Source organism: Notothenia rossii, assembly GCF_949606895.1.
Source record: "Notothenia rossii genome assembly, contig: scaffold_58, whole genome shotgun sequence".
Taxonomy (NCBI): Eukaryota; Metazoa; Chordata; class Actinopteri; order Perciformes; family Nototheniidae; genus Notothenia; species Notothenia rossii.
The window spans coordinates 88,002-106,573 of record NW_027640126.1 but is presented as its reverse complement, the minus strand read 5'-3'; the positions used below and the strand labels follow the sequence as shown (position 1 = coordinate 106,573).

Below are 18,572 nucleotides of genomic sequence, written 5' to 3'. Positions count from 1 at the left end.
AAATTGAATTTACTATAGAGATAAAAAGGTCTATATAGATCAGGTATACAAATAAACAGTATAATACAGCAAATATAAACAGAATACATATGAATATACTATAGACCGTTATTTCGATTTTAAAATAATATAAATAAATATGAGTATGCTAAAACAAAATGAGCCTTTGGACAGTTGTATAAATAAGAGCTGAGGTCACTTACTCACTCATCAAAGTCAGTCATTGAATATGTAGGGAGGGGGCAGTGTGTGTGTGTGTGTGTGTGTGTGTGTGTGTGTGTGTGTGTGTGTGTGTGTGTGTGTGTGTGTGTGTGTGTGTGTGTGTGTGTGTGTGCGTGTGCGTGTGCGTTAGCAGTGCAGCTGCTCCACTCACCTCAGCTGCGATGGCCTCCACTGTCCAGCCGTGCAGAGGGATGAACTCCAGGGCAGCGGTCAGGATGCGAGCCTGAAGCTGCTCCTCTGTCTCATACTCCCCCCCTGCTCTCCACTCTGATCCTGGTAGCTGTCCACACACACAGAAAGAGGCACGTGTCAGTAGGAATGAAGAAAAGAGGGGGAGGTTTTCTGAGGTCATGACAAGTAGATATTTGGATTTTTTGGGATTCTAAGATGCATGCAATGGGGCAATTCTGCTTTGACGCTGTGACCGAACAATATCAGGATAAGAAATTCATACACATCATATAACAATTATTTAGTGTGTTGATTGTCTCTTTTGATCTCTGTTTCACCAAACACAGAGCTCTGCAGAGACGGCATTCACTGACTTGTTGCTCTCACTAAACATAAGAGCTGCTCTGATTCAACCATCTGGGCTGAAAAATGAGATTGCTTGGGGCTTGGCGATATGGAGCGTGTATTTTTTAATTACTGTTTTGTGTCTTCGCCCTCATTCTAACAAAGGTTTTTTCCCTATCAAATCTTTGTACTCTATTAGCATTGCCGGCCAGTGATGTGTTGTGTACCGTGTACTGTGGGTGTCTCAAAATGTCTCAATATCTTTGATTGCCTTCTGATTGTTTGAAATACAAATTTATTTTTATATCGTATTTTTTTGGCTCAGACTGCAAACCTCTGGAATGAGAAAATGAATTAATACATCCAAATGCATGCACCAAAATATTGTTTTAACCAACACAAACATTATAACCTTTAATTATAAAGGTTGCCTCAAGATTGAGAGCGTTCTGTACAGACTAACCTGGTGTTCGGCCTGGAGGCCTCCTCAGCTGCTGGCTCAGATGCTGAGTGTTCCTGGGAGGCTCCTGCTGCCTCCTGTTCAGCAGAGTGAGCCCGGTAGTGCTCATGGTAGGTGGTTGAGCTTGGTGAGGAGGAGGGGGGTTTGTCAGCTTTGGATTCATCCTGAAGCCTCAGTGCTGCCCGGTGGAAGCCTCGAGTCAGGCTGCTGCACGGGGGCTGTGCTGCCGGGGCAGAAACCACTGCAGGGGGAAAATACTCATTAGCTTCTAAAGGCTATAATAGGAGAAAATGTGACAGAAACTCTAAAGTAACATGTCAGATTTAATTTCAAACTCAAGATCAACAAAACACGAACATCTATGGCCAAACATGGGATGTTGTACTTTACTCAGATATGACTCTTCCATGGTCTAAAATGCATTGAAACGTAACCAACATAATGCTACGTTGAACTAAACATAACATTAACTTCAGAACTGAAGTCATCACATGTGCTTTGGTTCATATGATATCCATTTGATTGGATTTAGACTAATGTCTGGCTAATCCAGGAGTCCAATTGTTGGGACTTTAACGGGATGATTGTTTAGAAAATCTCAAAATGCTATAAGAAATGTTGTTATGCCTTTAACTGAATCTAGCCAGTGCCAAATGTTAAATATCTGCCTGTTTGATGGTGTTTTTATTTTTTTGAAAACAGAAATCATGTTTATATTACCAACACTTTGAGTGTACTACGTGAAGGTGGCACTGGTCCAACTGTTGAGCCTTCAGGAGCTTCCCCAACACTTATACAATCCTTTGCTCTAATCTTTCTTCAACTTCTCTCTTGCTGCAGAATGCCTCAAATTATTGGTGAATTTGAGAAAACTAAATAAAAAAATATTTCGATTTTGGAAAGACTTGTTGCAATTTTTCGAGAAGGTTTATATTCTTTGGATATAACCGAGCATTTACAGAAACAAAAAGGCACAAATCCCCATTGTCGTTGTCCCATTTCTGCAACGTCGTATATGCATACACATCCTACTTACATAGGAGGTGGAATGCTAAATCTATACATGAAATTAGTTTTGTGAGGCAAGCAGCTTTCAAACATGCAGGTGCTTTGTGTTACAGACAGATACTTTATTTTATAATCAAAACTCAAAGAGTTGTAACATTTACACAGCGGTGTAAAGTAACTAAGTACATTTACTCAAGTACTGTACTTAAGTACATTTTGGGGTACTTGTACTTTACTTCAGTATTTCAGTTTTATACTACTTTGTTCTGTTCTACCCCACTTCAATTCAGAGGTACATTGTGTACTTTTACTCCACTACATGTATTTAATCCCTTTAGTTACTTCACAGATGTGGATGAATGATGTGAAATATAATCAAGTGTTAAATCAGACTTTAGTTCCACCTGGAGTAAATTCACAAGCTACCGTGCACTGGACTGCACTATACAAAGTCATTCAAACTAGCTGCACCTTTACCAGCTTTGAGAACACTTTCATGATCAATCATTATAAAACATATCATATATATTATTCTGAAATGGACCAATCTGCACGATGACTACTTTTACCGTCGCTACTTTAACTATATTTTGATGCTGGTCATTTTGTAAAATTTGAATGCAGGACTTTTATTTGCAACAGAGTATTTCTACACTCTGGTACTTCTACTTTCACTGAAGTACAAGATCTGAATACTTCTTCCACCTCTGCATTTACAGAAATCCACCTATTCTATACAGTCCGAGATCAATTTGAAGGAGCAGATTCTGTATATCTTACTGCATTTACTTGGTCACTTTCAAAATTCTCTGCATCATTTAGCTTATTGTATGATATATATTTCTGACCTGGATATAGTTAACTTCATATGCATTAATTGTATACTGGTCTTGCAACAAAACCTGAACTATTTTATTATAATCTATCCTACTCCATTTCATTTTACACTATTTGTAGTTTTAGTTTTTTATCTGTCTTTTGTCAATTTGTTGCACTGTTGGAGGAGCTTGGGACTTAAGATTGTAATTGCCATAACTACACTGTAGCTACTGTACATATGACAATAAAACCCTTGAATCTTGAATCTGTGAAAAGAGTCGGTATGAACGTCTCTGTAGTGAAAGAGTTAAAGGCCACACAAGGTAGAGGTGTGATCCGAGTCAGTAAAAAGACTCGTTCTTTTGTATCTATTTCATGACACACACACACTACTAAATACTAACGCTACACTTGATATGACGCTGAAGTTGGCTTCCGATTCAGAGCATCCGATTCGGCAGTTAAGGGTAAAGTTAAGGGACATTTAATTTACAGCGCTGAGCGAACAATCCTCTGTGTTTGAACCTCTTAAATCGCTGCATAGCCGATTTATTTGGACTGGATTATCCCAGAGAGTCTAAAGATTATTTATAACACAGTTTCAGATTTGTGAAACCTTTATTCTATTTGTGAAAATAAAAACAAGGGAGATTTCAGTGCTTTTTTCGCATCCTGACCACATTAGACCAGGTCCTGATCTGAAACCACTAGACCTAGACTCATCAAATCTGGACTGGATTATCCCAGAGGGTCTAAATATTCTTTTTAACACAGTTTCAGATTTGTGAAACCTTTATTCTATTTGTGAAAATACAAAAATGTAGATATTGCAGGTTTTTTTTTTTAATCTAGACCACATTAGACCAGGTCCTGATCTAAAACCACTATACCTACACTCATCAAATCTGGACTGGATTATCCCAGAGGGTCTAAACATTCTTTATAACACAGTTTCAGATTTGTGAAACCTTTATTATATAAAACCTTATACCTTATTATACCTTATCTTAATTCCAAGGGCAGCGGTCGGTGCAGCTGACAGTAATACACCTCTGTGCTGCTCACATGCTGAAGTTGATCAGTATGAAGTTGTCCATGTTTCAGTGCAGAAAGGAGACAAAACTATTTTTTTTGTACTGTTTTGCCCTCCTTCAAAATGCTACTGTATTTAGCCAGGTATTGTCAATTTCAAGGTGTATGGTACATGTTTTTTCCTCAAAGACTGAAACTAATGGGTGCAAGAAACATCTCTCAGCACTGCAGGAGGCCATACGGACACAGAAGTCAGAAAATATCAATTTCAAAAATGAAGATTAAGACCACACACCTTCTGATTTTGAAGACATGTACAGATCTCTCACAAAATTATCCCCTTTCTTTGCTCCTATCAAAGAGGAGGCACAGGAGGAAGCAGGGAAGGAGGATGACTTAAACGGAGCATGCCAGTCAAATCCTCATTATTGTGAGACACTTGTGGAAATAATTCTCCATTACGCTGGTACTGTGCCTCTTTGGACAGGTCTGATGCTTAAAGATCTTGGCAAAACCTGTGACAGTAATGCTGTTGTAGGGAGCTGGTTCCGCACAACAAAAAAAGTGATATTTTCATCAAAATTGCACAGAAGAGCAGGAGACTTTCTCCAGCTACAGCAAGAGTTTGTGGTTGGAAGACTCAAGGGCGTTCCAATAATGAAAAAACAGGTGCATCCTTCAAAAACATACGCTGAAGACAAAAGACAATCTGAGGGACCAGAGACACTTCCTCTGTCACAAGAGGAGACATGGAAGAAGCGAAGTAAAACGCAGAAAATAAAGTCGAAGTACTTCAGCCACCCTACTCCAACTGCTCAGAGAAAAAAGTATAAACTGTCTGAAACAGATGCAAGGGAAAAGCAAAAGGGATGCTGTCCACATTGGGGAGGAGAGGGAACAATTGGAAAGCAAACTGTGTCAATGACAAACACTTGCACAGTGGACAACCTCCTGTAAACCCTGCATCTCGCAATAAAAAGGAGACATTACATTTAGCTGACACTTTTATCCAAAGCGACTTACAATAAGTACATTCGACCCGGAAGATACAACCTTGAAGAAAACAGAATCATATAAGTACATCAGGTTTCATAGAGCTAAAACATTTCAAGTGCTACTCAACTGGCTTTAGATAAGCCAGTCCTTTGTTAGTATATAAGTGCTTTTTTTTATAATTCTATCGCTCGAAGTGGAGTCAAAAGAGATGAGTTTTCAGTCTGACCGGAAGATGTGTAAGCTTTCTGCTGTCCTGATTTCAATGGAGAGCTCATTCCACCATTTTGGAGCCAGGATAGCAAACCCACGTGTTTTTGCTGATGAGAACTTGGGTCCCCCTCGCAGTGCGGGTGCAGCGAGCTGTTTGGCTGATGCAGAGCGGAGTGCATGTGCTGGGGTGTACGGTTTAACCATGTCCTGGATGTAGGAAGGGCCAGATCCATTCGCAGCATGGTACGCAAGTACCAGTGTCTTGAAGTGGATTCTAGCAGTTACTGGAAGCCAGTGAAGGGAGCGGAGGAGCGGCGTGGTGTGGGAAAACTTTGGAAGGTTGAAGACCAGACGAGCCGCTGCATTCTGGATGAGCTGCAGAGGTCGGATGGCACATGCAGGCAGACCAGCCAGGAGGGAGTTGCAGTAGTCTAGGCGTGAGATGACGAGAGCCTGGACCAGAACCTGCGCTGTTTTCTGGGTCAGCTGGGGACGTATCCTCCTGATGTTGTAAAGAATGTATCTGCAGCAGCGGGTTGTTGCAGCAATGTTTGCAGTGAAGGAAAGTTTGTTATCTAGGGTCACACCCAGATTCATTGCAGTCTGAGTCGGGGAAACAACAGAGGTGCCGATGTTGATTGTTAGGTCAAGAGTGGGACAATCTTTTCCCGGAAGGAAAAGCAGTTCAGTCTTGTCAAGGTTGAGTTTGAGGTGATGAGCAGACATCCACTGAGAGATGTCTGCTAGACAAGCAGAGATGCGTGCGACAACCTGGGTCTCTGAGCGGGGTAAGGACAGAATTAGTTGGGGGTCGTCAGCGTAGCAGTGGTATGAAAAACCATGCGAGCTAATGACAGATCCGAGCGAGTTTGTGTACAAGGAGAAGAGGAGGGGACCAAGAACAGAGCCCTGAGGGACCCCTGTAGTTAATTGACAAGGGTCGGACTCGGACCCTCTCCAAGTTACCCTGTAGGTGCGGTCTTTGAGGTATGAGGTGAGGAGGGAAAGTGCAGAGCCTGAAACTCCAAGTTTTTGGAGAGTGCTAAGGAGGATCTGATGATTCACCGTATTGAATGCAGCAGACAGGTCCAGAAGGATAATGATAGAGGAGAGGGAGGCTGCTTTAGCCGTGTGCTGTTCCTCAGTGACAGCAAGGAGGGCCGTTTCTGTTGAGTGACCTACCTTGAAACCAGACTGGTGCGGATCCAGAAGGTTGTTCTGATGGAGATAACAGGAGAGTTGTTTAAAGACAGCGCGTTCAAGTGTTTTGGACAGGAACGGAGGAGAGAGACAGGCCTGTAGTTTATAACATCAGACGGGTTGAGAGTGGGTTAATTTAGGAGAGAGTTTACTCTTGCCTCCTTGAGACTGTTTGGAAAGTGACCAGAAGTTAGAGAAGTGTTGATGAAATGGGTGAGAAACGGTAGAATATCAGGAGCGATAGTCTGAAGGAGGTTTGAGGGGATAGGGTCCAGAGGACAGCTGGTAGGACGGGCAGAGTTAATGAGGGTAAGAACCTCACTTGGAGAGAGAGGGGAGAAGGAGGTTAGTGTGTGGGTGAAAGGAGGTTCTGGTGACCCAGCGGTGAGTAAAGGTGAGTCAGAAAAAGAAGAGCGAATATCATCAACCTTTTTTTCAAAGTAGTTAACAAAGTCGCTTGACAGAAGGGAGGAGGGGGAAGGGGATTTGGGGGGTTCCAAGAGGGTGGAAAAGATTGAAAATAGTTTTTGGGGATTGGAATAGGAAGATTGGATCTTATCTTGAAAGAAAGTGCTTTTTGCCTGAGAGATTGAAGCACAGAAAGAGGAGAGGAGAGCCTGATAGGTTAGGAGGTCGTCATGGTGTTTGGATTTCCACCATTTCTGCTCTGCTGCCCGAAGGATGGTTCTTTTAGCACGCAGTGCGTCATTTAGCCAGGGAGCCGGAGGGGACTGACGAGCCTGCCGAGATGTGAGAGGACAGAGAGAGTCCAGAGAGGATGAGAGAGTAGAGAGGAGAGTTTCTGCAGCAGAGTTTGGAGGCAGGAGTTGGAACGAGTCAGAGGAAGGGAGGGCTGAGAGCACCGATGAGGCAAAGGTAGAGGGGGAGAGGGAACGGAGGTTACGGCGGACAGGTGCAGGATGAGAAGAGATTAGTTTGTTATGTTTGGAAAGGGGTAGAGAGAATGAAATGAAGAAGTGATCGGATGTGTGGAGCGGGTTTACAGAGAGGTTAGAAGTAGTGCAGTTCCTTGAGAATATGAGATCAAGGACATTGCCAGCGTTATGAGTTGGTGGGGATGGAGACAGTGAAAAAGCAAAGGTTGTTAACAGAGATGTTAGTTTGTCTATCTTCCCTGTCTGGAGGTTGAAGGTATCGTGGTTTTAGATCAGGACCTGGTCTAATTTGGTCTGGATTTTAAAAAAGCTACAAAATCTCCCTTGTTTGTATTTTCACAAATAGAATAAAGGTTTCACAAATCTGAAATGGTGTTATAAAGAATCTTTAGACCCTCTGAGATAATCCAGTCCAGATTTGATGAGTCTAGGTCTAGTGGTTTTAGATCAGGACCTGGTCTAATGTGGTCAGGATGCGAAAAAAGCACTGAAATCTCCCTTGTTTGTATTTTCACAAATAGAATAAAGGTTTCACAAATCTGAAACTGTGTTATAAAGAATCTTTAGACCCTCTGGGATAATCCAGTCCAGATTTGATGACTGTAGGTCTAGTGGTTTTAGATCAGGACCTGGTCTAATGTGGTCTACATGTGAAAAAAGCACTGAAATCTCCCTTTTTTGTATTTTCACAAACAGAATAAAGGTTTCACAAATCTCAAACTGGGTTATAAATAATCTTTAGACTCTCTGGGATAATCCAGTCCAAATACATCGGCTATGCAGCGATTTAAGAGGTACAAACACGGAGGATTGTTCGCTCAGCGCTGTAAATTAAATGTCCCTTAACTTTCCCCTTAACTGCCGAATCGGATGCTCTGAATCGGAAGCCAACTTCAGCGTCGTACACTTGATGAACGTTCAAATAAGAACATCTAAGCTATATTTAACTTCAGACACGTTAGGACACAGACCTTGACAGTTTGCATAATCTGACAGAGGCGCCCTCAGGTTGTTGTAACGTTAACAAGTTTTTAATGCGTGTTTAAATGTTGAGGTCTAATAAAAAGTAGCACCATGTCAACCAACAGTTATTCCCCGGATGAAATAGTATCAATCGCCACAGCCAACATGATGTTGCCCTTCACCACAGTGACAAGTGACTTTGGCACGAAGGCGACATGTTAACACTGGCTCGTTAGCAAGTCAGCAAAAAGAACGGAACTAGCAAAATGAATTATTTGCCAAGCAGTCCATAACATGAGAGGAAGCATGACAGTGGTCGTGTCTCACCGCTGCCCAGGCCCCGGAGTGCCCTTCCAACGCGCAGAGCTCTCAGCAGCGCCGCCATATTCCGTTGCGCTGAGAGGGTTGTCAATAGAGAACCGCAGTGACGCGTCGTAAAACCCGGAAGTAAGTTAGCATTTTTAGCACTTCCGGTTCCTTCCTCAAAAAGCAATGCATTTTTTCCATAGGGTTTTGGAAAATAGCTCGAAATAAGGTCTGTGGTTGACACAAATTTAAGAGGTAATTGACGTTTTGTTCTACGACATTAAATACATCAGCAGTGACCCCACTGGGGATTTTTGAAGAGTTTACATGTCTGAAAAACGATGGTTGTTACCGAATGGCTGAATAGGACTACAGAAATTGTCGAGGCCGTTGTACGTCATTACGCCGAACACGTAAACACTCCCGCTAAGTTTGTTTTCCCCTGTTTTCTGCTTGAAAGCAAGTACCTGCCTATCTTTAGTATCTGTATATCTATATCTGACCATTAGAATCTGTATTTTTGAAATTGTCGTTTTTAACACCGTAGTTTTACAAATTACAGAATAATTAATTACCAGTGTTTTCCAATTTTACTTGGCAGTTCGTTTCGTTGGCTAACGTTAGCTAAAGCTAGCGCTACTAGTTAGCTACGCAATGGTTTGTTGCTTTGCTCCGGGTTGCAGCCACAGTTCTTCGCATGAAACGTGCTTGTTCTATCGTTTCCCGGCCAATGTTTTCCAAAGGAGAGTCTGGATTCGTGCCATGAGGTAAGCTGACGTTACATTTTTGTCCATGTCACGGTGAAATGTAAATAATGGGTAGTGACTGTATCGCCGTTATGGAGATGGCGCTGCTGAAAAGACCGCAACATAAGTAAAGATAATGAATACATCCTATTAAAACCTGTTTGGCTTATATGATAAGTCTTATTAGTACAAGCAGCATAACGTTTCACCATGTAACTAAAGATTGTAGTCAGGGAAATCAGTTTGACATATTGAACTAATAACAAATCACCTCTGGCTGGCAGAGAACTCTCTGCTCCATAGCTTCTCTTGGACGTAAAATCACATGTACATTTTACATTTATATTCAATTTAATATTCCATCCCTGACATACTTTTGTATATATAATAACTTATATTTTGTTTTTCTTGTTATGCTGCTGCAACACAAACATTTCCCAAATTGGGATCAATACAGTAATATCTTATCTTAATTAATTAAGAAATATAACTATTATAATTAGTTCAGCAGCTGACACCTATTTTCAATATGGATTAATCTACCATTTATTTCTTTAGTTCAATTTTCATCTATAAAAATGTTAAAATAGTGAAAATGTTCACGAGACTTATCAAAGTGCAAGGTTATATCTTTAGATGTTTTGTTTTAGCCTATGTACTGTATGTCTTAATGCTCTTACAGTATATGTGACGGTGTGACTTCCATGAAACTATATTTTATATCTTCCCAACAGACGAGCTGACAGGAAACCTAACACTCTAACAACCACAACATTGCAAAAGGCGAGTAAATGTAAATTAAAGACAATTCACAATTTTTGTATTTCTTCTTCCTTGCAGTGAGGTGAAGCTGACCTTGCACTTGGTGCCAGTAAGGATGTTCCTCACGCAGGCTGAATGTTTCTCCTTCCTTACTGACAAAGAAGCCCTTGATTTGCAATGCTTCACTAATTGTCATTTCCCTGGCTCTGTAGGGACACTTTACCTCCAGCACAGCGGAAGACCCTACCAGACCATCCGGAGATGCCCCCAACAATCCTGATAGGGAGAGCCACAAATCTGACTCTTGGACCTTCATCTAAGTTGCAGTGGTGAATGCCCTGACGCCCTCACATTCATTCATAGTCCCCCACTGTACAGACAAAACACCATCAAGGGCCTGTTGTTGCCTTAGCACCCTGGCAATAAAGGAAGCAGTCACACGCTTTGACCTCAGGACAGCTCCAAAGTTGCTGGCAGTCAACCTTCCTTTCCTGAACAAATGCCAGTTTGGGTTGGTTCGCTGACCAGTGGTAGCCACCTGAATTGCCCTCTGTTGCTCTTCAGACAATGCCATGCTTGCCACAATTGCCTCAGGTCCCTGATGCCCAACAGATTTGATAATTTCAGGAACAGTAAGTGTTTCCAAGCTGTAGTGTTCCTCTTCTGGCTCGGGGGAGAGAAGCCAAGAAATTCCTGAGAACCTGCCCCCGAGTCTGTCCCTCAGCCAGTCACGATCTTCGGAGGTGGGCTCTCTTCTCAGCGGGTTAAATTAGTTATTGGTTTCAACAGTCACATTAAAACAGTTACTAAATCAGCTTACTATCACCTAAAGAACATATCTAGGATTAAAAGACTAATGTCACAGCAGGATTTGGAAAAACGTGTCCATGCTTTTATCTTCAGTAGACTGGACTACTGCAATGGTGTCTTCACAGGTCTCACTAAAAAATCTATTAGAAAGCTGCAGCTGATTCAGAACACCGCTGCTCGAGTCCTTACCAATACTAAGAAATTGGATCACATCGCTCCAGTTCTGAAGTCTTTACACTGGCTTCCTGTGTGTCAAAGAATAGATTTCAAAATACTGCTGCTGTTTATGAAGCACTGAATGGTTTAGGACCAAAATGCATTGCTGACCTCCTGCTAAATGATGAACCATCCAGATCTCTCAGGTCTTCAGGGAATGGTCAGCTTTCTGTCCCCAGAGTCAGAACTAAACATGGTAAAGCAGCGTACAGTTATGATGCTCCAAATATCTGGAACAAACTCCCAGAAACCTGCAGGTCCGCTGCAACTCTTACTACTTTTAAATCCAGGCTGAAGACTTTTCTTTTTGTCGCTGCTTTTAATTGAACTATTCATATCTTAGACTGCACTGTAACTTTTATCCATGTATTTTTTCTTGTAATGTTTATTTTATTAGCGTTTCTTTTTAATGACTGATTTTAAATGCCATTTTCTTAATGTCTTTCATTTTTTGTAAAGCACTTTGAATTGCCTTGTGTTGAAAAGTGCTATATAAATAAACTTGCCTTGCCTAATAAAGATTTCATGTGACACATACAATTGATTTGTTGATGGGAATTAATGTGAATAAATTAACTCGGTCTTAAAAGGTTAACGGTACTCTTGCTATCACTACTCACCGACACTATAAACCTTGTTCCTCATGCTAGCCCTGACAACACCGGTAAGCACACCTTCATCTAGGCTGCACTGTAACGTGTCCTGACTTGTAGTGGTTCTCTCCTCTATCTACACTGTTCTTGTCATCTTTGTAAAACGATATCAGACTGGTAATTGACACAGCCATGACTTCTAGTTAAAGTCGAAAATTCAGCTTTATTGTCAAAAATTCTACATGTGTTATACATCCAGAAATATCGAAATATCGTTTCCCACAGTGTGACATGTATACATAAAACAAAAAGGGCCTAGATAAACGTGGTATACATTAAACAAAACGGGCCTAGATAACCGGGGTATACAGTTTAAAATGTTAATATATTTAAAGTGTTCAAAGTGCAGTTTCAGTGCAAGTCAGTTGAAACGATCTTAAGTTGGCGTGACGTTGAAGTCGTGCGACCCTGCTGCTGTACTGGCTTGTAGTTCGTTTATAGCATAACGTTAGCATTTCTCTTTTGGCGACTAGATTTATGATTCAAAAATGATAAAAGTAGGGTTGACATGTGGAGATTATCCGGCTGAACAAAACGTGATCCCTCTCTTAAATGTGTGTCAACCACAGACCTTATTTCGAGCTATTTTCCAAAATCCTATGGAGAATTTGCATTGTTTTTTTCGCGAAGGAACCGGAAGAAGTTTACTTCCGGGTTTTACGACGCGTCACTGCGGTTCTCTATGTTTATTTTAAATAACAACCGCATCATCTTTGCGCGACTGTTGTGATATAAACACGCATCAAGCTGGCAACCATGTGAAAAAACAAGAATGCCGTCTTCAGCCTAAAACGCATTAAACATACATTTATACATGTATGGAAATGTAACAATATAAAATGCAGTTCAGAATTTATTTGGTGTCTGAATAACTTAATTTCACTCTTAAAATCATTCCCACTGCAGTTTTCCCGTAGAATCTCTCTCAATGGCCAACCGATAACGATATATTATTTTGAAAAGTCAAACCGGAAACGCACTCTTATTGTGTAACTTGACATTGCAACTTCTATCAAGAGACGAACGGTAAGTAACATGATACTCGAGTGTAATGCTCAGTTATTTAATAACCACATTATTTTCAGAACAATGATATTATTATATTGGTATATGTTGTTCATGGGCAGCCGTATACTGTGCTCTCCATGCTAAGGACGTGCTCCTGGATTTAATGAGCACCGGCGTTTTCTGCGTCACGCTGTTTCTCGATGTTTGCTAACGTGCTATTACCTGAATCCACCTCTACACACACAGGCTGACCTGCTAGCTAACAGTTAGCCGGCTGGCCTTACGACATTTTAATTCAAGAGGTGGATAAAACAACCATTAATTCAATAATGTAAAAACGACATAGAGGAAACACTTTGGCTAGAGAGAACCTGCCAGACAATTTCACCGTTTGTGAATGATTTAATTTAATACTATTGCTTTTGAAAATAATGTAACACTATTTATTATAACAATTGACTATCTGCTCTGGTATTATGATAAAACAATTATCTCAAGGTCATACTTGTTGGGAATTATTCTTTCTCTTTATAACTTGTTGAGGTGTGGGTAAAAGCTATTACATTTATGGGTGTATTCAGATTATTCCTATTATTATACTAATACAACTACCTGTTGGTCTGGCTGTACTATCTCTGCAGTGACACACAGACACGTGTCTTCACTGTTAGATTATCCACAACTAGACAGAGAAGCCAGTGTTTTTGTGTTGTAATCACTTAAATGAGTGCTTCTCTCCAGACAGATGATGGCAGACCTGGGCATGAGAGCAGGAGACAGGGTGATGCTGGTGTGGGCTCAGCCCTCAGACCCAGCCGCCCTGAAACAGCAGGCGGAGGAGCTGGGGGCCATCGTAGGTGCAGACAAAGTGTCAGTGGAGAACATGGAGAGATTACTGATGTGTGAGTAACACTACGATTTTAAATTACACGAGGCAAGGTTGTTATTTAAAAAAACTACTTCATCATGATGGCACTGCAGATGCCTCTGATTCACGGTTTACTTTCCTCTACTAAATTGTAATTTGTAAGAAATGTTTGTAAACTCCACTTAATTTAGTTCAGTTTCCAGATCACATATTCAGATTATTAGCTATAACAAAATATAAATCAATTTATACTATATATATATATATATATATATATATATATATATATATACAAACATTGATATAATTATTGGTTAAGATATACAGCAGCTCTATACAAAAAAATTCAAAGTAACTCCAGATGTACCAGCTGTGATGATAGCATGAATGCATCACCAACCATATACTTTTTTGGTTTGTTTTTTAAATATGTTTTGTATGCGCTGTGTGAAAAATAATAAAACTCAACAATCGTAATTAAGTAATTATTATTGCATATTTAATAATTCCGGGTCAGCGAGACAGCGCAAAACTCATCCTGAGCACACACAAACACTCACAGCCGAAGTAAAAACAATAAGTGTGGCTTGATATTGAGTAAGAAAAAGGTTTATAACACTGTGAGAATGGGTCTGCGGAGAGCATTTCTCCGCGATCCCAACTCGTCTATTACCAGCGTTGAGGGAGCTCTATGCAAGTCAATGGGGACTCCCTGTGAGTTAGCCAAGGGATCCTGGGCCCTTTCTCATTTCATCAATTCCCCCTCCTCGACTCCTCGACTCCTCGGTCCTCCGGTAGTGACCCGGAAATGAATTTCGGCGCGCCATGTTGAAGGACATCTCATTTCTCTAAATGCACTTCGAGGACCGAGGATCGAGCGTCGAGGAGGCTCTCTGGAGGAGCTCTAACCAAGGAGAGAGGAGAGAGGAGAGAGGAAGCTCTTTGGAGGAGCTATAACCAAGGATACACTGATGGGTCCTTCGCGGATGCATTTCCGGGAACAGAGATGTTTCAAAGAGTCGTGACGCACGGCCGGACTTATCTCAGCCAATGACAGCTCTGCATGCATCCCCTGGATATTATTTTAGTAACTGCTTTCATCGCGACGCGATGTTTACTTTACAGTGAGAACAGCTGTGAGGTCCGTGCAGAAAGCAGAGCAGTGTGTATAATATATATCACTCAGTATAATAGGCCTTCTCTCTTTATTTGCTTTAGTTTAGTAGATAAAACCCAAAGAAGAAGAAGAAGTGATGTCAGCGGCTTCATTTGCCTAATCCTCCCCCAGGGACTTATTCCGGTGTGAACGCGATCTGCTCTTAGTTCATGAGAACTCTTTAGTTCTCACGAACTAAGTCCTGATGAACCATTGTGGGAAAAGTACTGCGGTGTGAAAGCGCCTAATGCGAGGATAATAAAACGGCGGCTTCACAAAAGTTTTTGGGAGTTTTATGGGGCGTGGTTTGCAATCTGCCCAGCCAATCCGAAATAGGAACCTTTTTCTCCCGCGAAAGGGACGGAAAAAGGGGTAAAAAGTTTCTCATTAACTAATTTTAGTTCCGGATTTTTTGGGTGTGAACGCAACATTTCGGAACTATATCGGAACTAAAGTGGGAAAAGTACTGCGGTGTGAAGGGGACAGGTAATAACCGGAAAAGCATGACATGGGCCCTTTAACTAAAGTAAGATTTCGAATGCAGGACTTTCACTTTGTATTATTGCTATTTATTATTGCTATGTATTATTTTTACTATGTATTATTGATACTTTCGATCAAGTAGTAGATCTCAGTGTTTCATCCACTGTTGATTCAGCCTGTAAGCATGAACACAGTTCTGTCAGAAGTGAGTAAATGGGTGTAAAATGCTCCTCTCCTCTCTCTCAGCCTCCCACTCAGTGTCCTCCTTTGACTGGGTGCTCTCTGGCCTCGTGGCAGACAGCTCCTCCATCCACAGCTCAGAGACTCTGGCAGAAATTGCCAAAGTGCTAAAACCAGGAGGGAAGCTCATCCTTGAGGAAGTACTAACAGGTGAACGGTTGTTCTTACTTCTTTTCTAGATGTTTGACGGCTGAAAAGTATGAAAAATGTAGTGATATGCATCTTGATGCCGGTAAAATGGCAAAGTACACTAATAATGATTCACAGCATTATGTTTAACACTGATAAAATGCATACAATATTTACATTTCACTTAGTATTGTTTATCCATCAATGTTGTCTCTTTCATGTGTCATATGTCTTTATCCACAAGGGCACTGTGAGGCTTTGGCTCTGATTGTGCGACAGTGTGTGTGACTCGTTTCTCTGTGTTTCAGGAGCTGAGGCCCAGAGTGTGAGGACAGCTGACAGACTCATGTCTGCCCTGAAGTTGTCGGGCTTCATGTCGGTTACACAGGTGCATGATAGCGTTCACATACAAACAGCATGAGTATGTGGTTGTGGCAACACCTCTGAAATGTGATCAGGAGAAAGATGGATGGTTAAAGCCATCAAACAAAGCAGAGCTGTTTTAATTTTTGTTCCAGAAGATCCTGTTTTGCATGTTAGTATTCTGGGCATATGCGTATGTAATATGTAAAAGAATATATAACTGGTATATTGAATTTTCTCTGAGTGGTATTTTAACTTTGGTTTCTTCTTTCTTTTCGGTAATCATCCACACCAGTGTTTCCTCTCTGTCCTGTTCACCCTTCTTCCTCTCCCTCCAGGTGAGTGAAGCAACTCTGAGTCCTGAGGCGCTGACCTCTCTCAGGACGGCCACTGGTTACCAAGGAAACACTCTGTCTAAAGTCAGAGTTTCTGCCTCTAAACCTAACTTTGAGGTTGGATCCTCCAGCCAGCTTAAACTGTCCTTTGGCAAAAAGCCAGGTGGGTTTAAAGCGCAGTGTTCATGTATTTCCATAGCACATTTCTTTCTACAACTGTTAATTAAATTTAAGGAGACTCTTTCTGTTGAGACGTTTGTTCTTCTGTCATATGGGACACCTTTTATAAAGGGTATGATAAAACAACAAAATATGTCTCGACATTTGAACATTCAATCTGCATTTAAGGGTTTTCGAAGTACCAAAATATAATTTTAGAGATTATTTACAGAACATTTGTGAACGAATATCAAGGTTTCTTATTTGTTTAGTTTTGAACATCAGTATGTCTGAATATATTTTATATGGTATTATGTAAAGTCCTATAGCATGTTTACTGATGTAACTCATGGGCACAAATGTCTGTGATTCAGCAGAGAAACCTGCTCTGGATCCCAACACCGTCAAAATGTGGAACCTCTCAGCCAATGACATGGACGATGACGATGTGGTGGGTTCCTGATGTATTATTTTAATAGCCACAAAAGTATATTTCTCCTTCAGCCCACTTTTCTGAGTTCTTCACGTCTCCTTTGTTTCTCTTCTAGGATCTGGTGGACTCGGATGCTCTGCTGGATGAAGATGACATGAAGAAGCCAGACCCAGCTTCTCTTAAAGCATCCAGCTGTGGAGGAGAGGCTAAGAAGAAAGCCTGCAAGAACTGGTGAGGCCATCACACAAATGTTTCTGACTGTTAAAAATCCAACAAATTGTTTTTGTCAGCTAGGTTTTTTTCTTACAAATGTTATTTGAAAAGCATTTAAGCATTACATGACACACAATCTGTTGTATTTTGTTGGGTAGCACATGTGGTCTTGCAGAGGAGTTGGAGCAGGAGAGTAAAGGAAAACAAACAACCAACCTCCCAAAATCTGCCTGTGGAAGTGTGAGTGTCTTCTGATTGTATATCACCAAATTCTCACCATGTTTACTCATATTTATTCTCTTATTACCTGTTAACAGTGTAAACAATAATAGTGACAATGATCTTTATTCCTACTCGTGGCAGTGTTACCTTGGTGATGCGTTCCGATGTGCCAGCTGTCCGTACGTGGGGATGCCAGCGTTCAAACCAGGAGAAAAGATCGTGCTGGACAACAAGACGCTGACCGATGCTTAAACCCCCCCCCCCCCACATTCCTTACTTTTCTCTTCCAGCCTGAGACCCGATTCCCTCCCCCCAGAGTTCAGAGCTTTTTCGGTCCTTGCAGATGTGATGGGTGATTTTGCCCGTCTATCTGCTTAGGGAGATGGCTTCTGTTTGGTGCGTTAAGAGTCAACAACATCATCCTTTTTTCTTCAGTGACTCACCACCAGACTGTGCTGCCCTCAAGTATAAACTATTTCAAGCCACGTCTGAGTTTCTTAATTTGAGAGTATTGCCATGAAGGATGAGCTTTAAAATAAATGAAGATAATGCACTGTCAAGTACTGTTGTTAATTATGCAAATGATGGTGAGCTAGGCTGGTTCTAGTATGTGAAAGCACTGAATACATTTATTTTCCCTTGAAGTTCTTTAAAGGGCCCATGTTATGCTTTTCCATTTATTACCCGTCCCCTTGTGTGTTATGAAGGTTTTTATGCATATAAACGGTCTGCAGAGTCACAAACCCTCAAAGTACACCCTGTAGCGAGTAAAACTAACATAGAAAAGAGCTGTCTATGCTGCCCCAGAAAGCCTCGTCAGAGATTTCTCATTTTCCATTGTTTTCTTCCTGGGTTCTGTGAGGGGTGAATACCCAAATCAACAACAAATGAACGGATTGGCCCAAATTGACCACGGAGCTCCTCACATACCAGGATCCCTTGGCTAACTAACAGGGAGTCCCCTTTGACTCCCTGAACGCTGGTAATAGAAGAGTTGGGATCGCGGAGAAATGCTCTCCGCAGACCCATGCTCACAGCGTTATAAACCTTTTTCTTACTCAATATCAAGCCACACTTATTGTTTTTACTTCGGCTGTGAGTGTTTGTGTGCGCTCAGGATGAGTTTGACTGTGTCTCTCTGTATCACC

The 18,572-nt window shown here is 41.3% G+C and overlaps 2 protein-coding genes and 1 long non-coding RNA gene across 7 annotated transcripts; 2 read left to right on the top strand and 1 right to left on the bottom strand.

Moving 5' to 3' along the window:
* Positions 1-372: 372 nt before the first annotated feature.
* LOC307027055 (uncharacterized protein) lies at positions 373-8,751 on the bottom strand. Its single transcript, XM_079695243.1, has 3 exons — positions 8,650-8,751; positions 1,202-1,439; positions 373-502 (listed from the first exon to the last, which is right to left on the bottom strand). Exons 1-3 carry the CDS (start codon positions 8,705-8,707, stop codon positions 433-435), a joined length of 366 nt encoding a protein of 121 aa, XP_079551369.1. The 5' UTR covers positions 8,708-8,751; the 3' UTR covers positions 373-432.
* Positions 8,752-8,896: 145 nt separating this feature from the next.
* LOC307027070 lies at positions 8,897-11,780 on the top strand. Its single transcript, XR_013804517.1, has 3 exons — positions 8,897-9,395; positions 10,109-10,157; positions 10,349-11,780. It is a non-coding gene; the product is annotated as an uncharacterized lncRNA (long non-coding RNA).
* A 905-nt stretch (positions 11,781-12,685) lies between these two features.
* Positions 12,686-17,984, top strand: LOC307027064 (anamorsin-like). Of its 5 annotated transcripts, none has more exons than XM_079695258.1 (9): positions 12,686-12,841; positions 13,565-13,725; positions 15,577-15,720; positions 16,008-16,087; positions 16,401-16,560; positions 16,934-17,007; positions 17,105-17,220; positions 17,361-17,442; positions 17,566-17,984. In XM_079695258.1, exons 2-9 carry the CDS (start codon positions 13,569-13,571, stop codon positions 17,674-17,676), a joined length of 924 nt encoding a protein of 307 aa, XP_079551384.1. In that variant the 5' UTR covers positions 12,686-12,841; positions 13,565-13,568; the 3' UTR covers positions 17,677-17,984. The 5 variants fall into 5 exon arrangements, with proteins under 5 accessions (XP_079551384.1, XP_079551386.1, XP_079551385.1 ...); XM_079695260.1 differs by lacking the exon at positions 16,401-16,560 and adding an exon at positions 16,358-16,400; XM_079695259.1 differs by lacking the exon at positions 16,401-16,560 and adding an exon at positions 16,358-16,400 and having other exon boundaries at positions 16,931-17,007.
* The last annotated feature ends 588 nt before the right edge of the window (positions 17,985-18,572 follow it).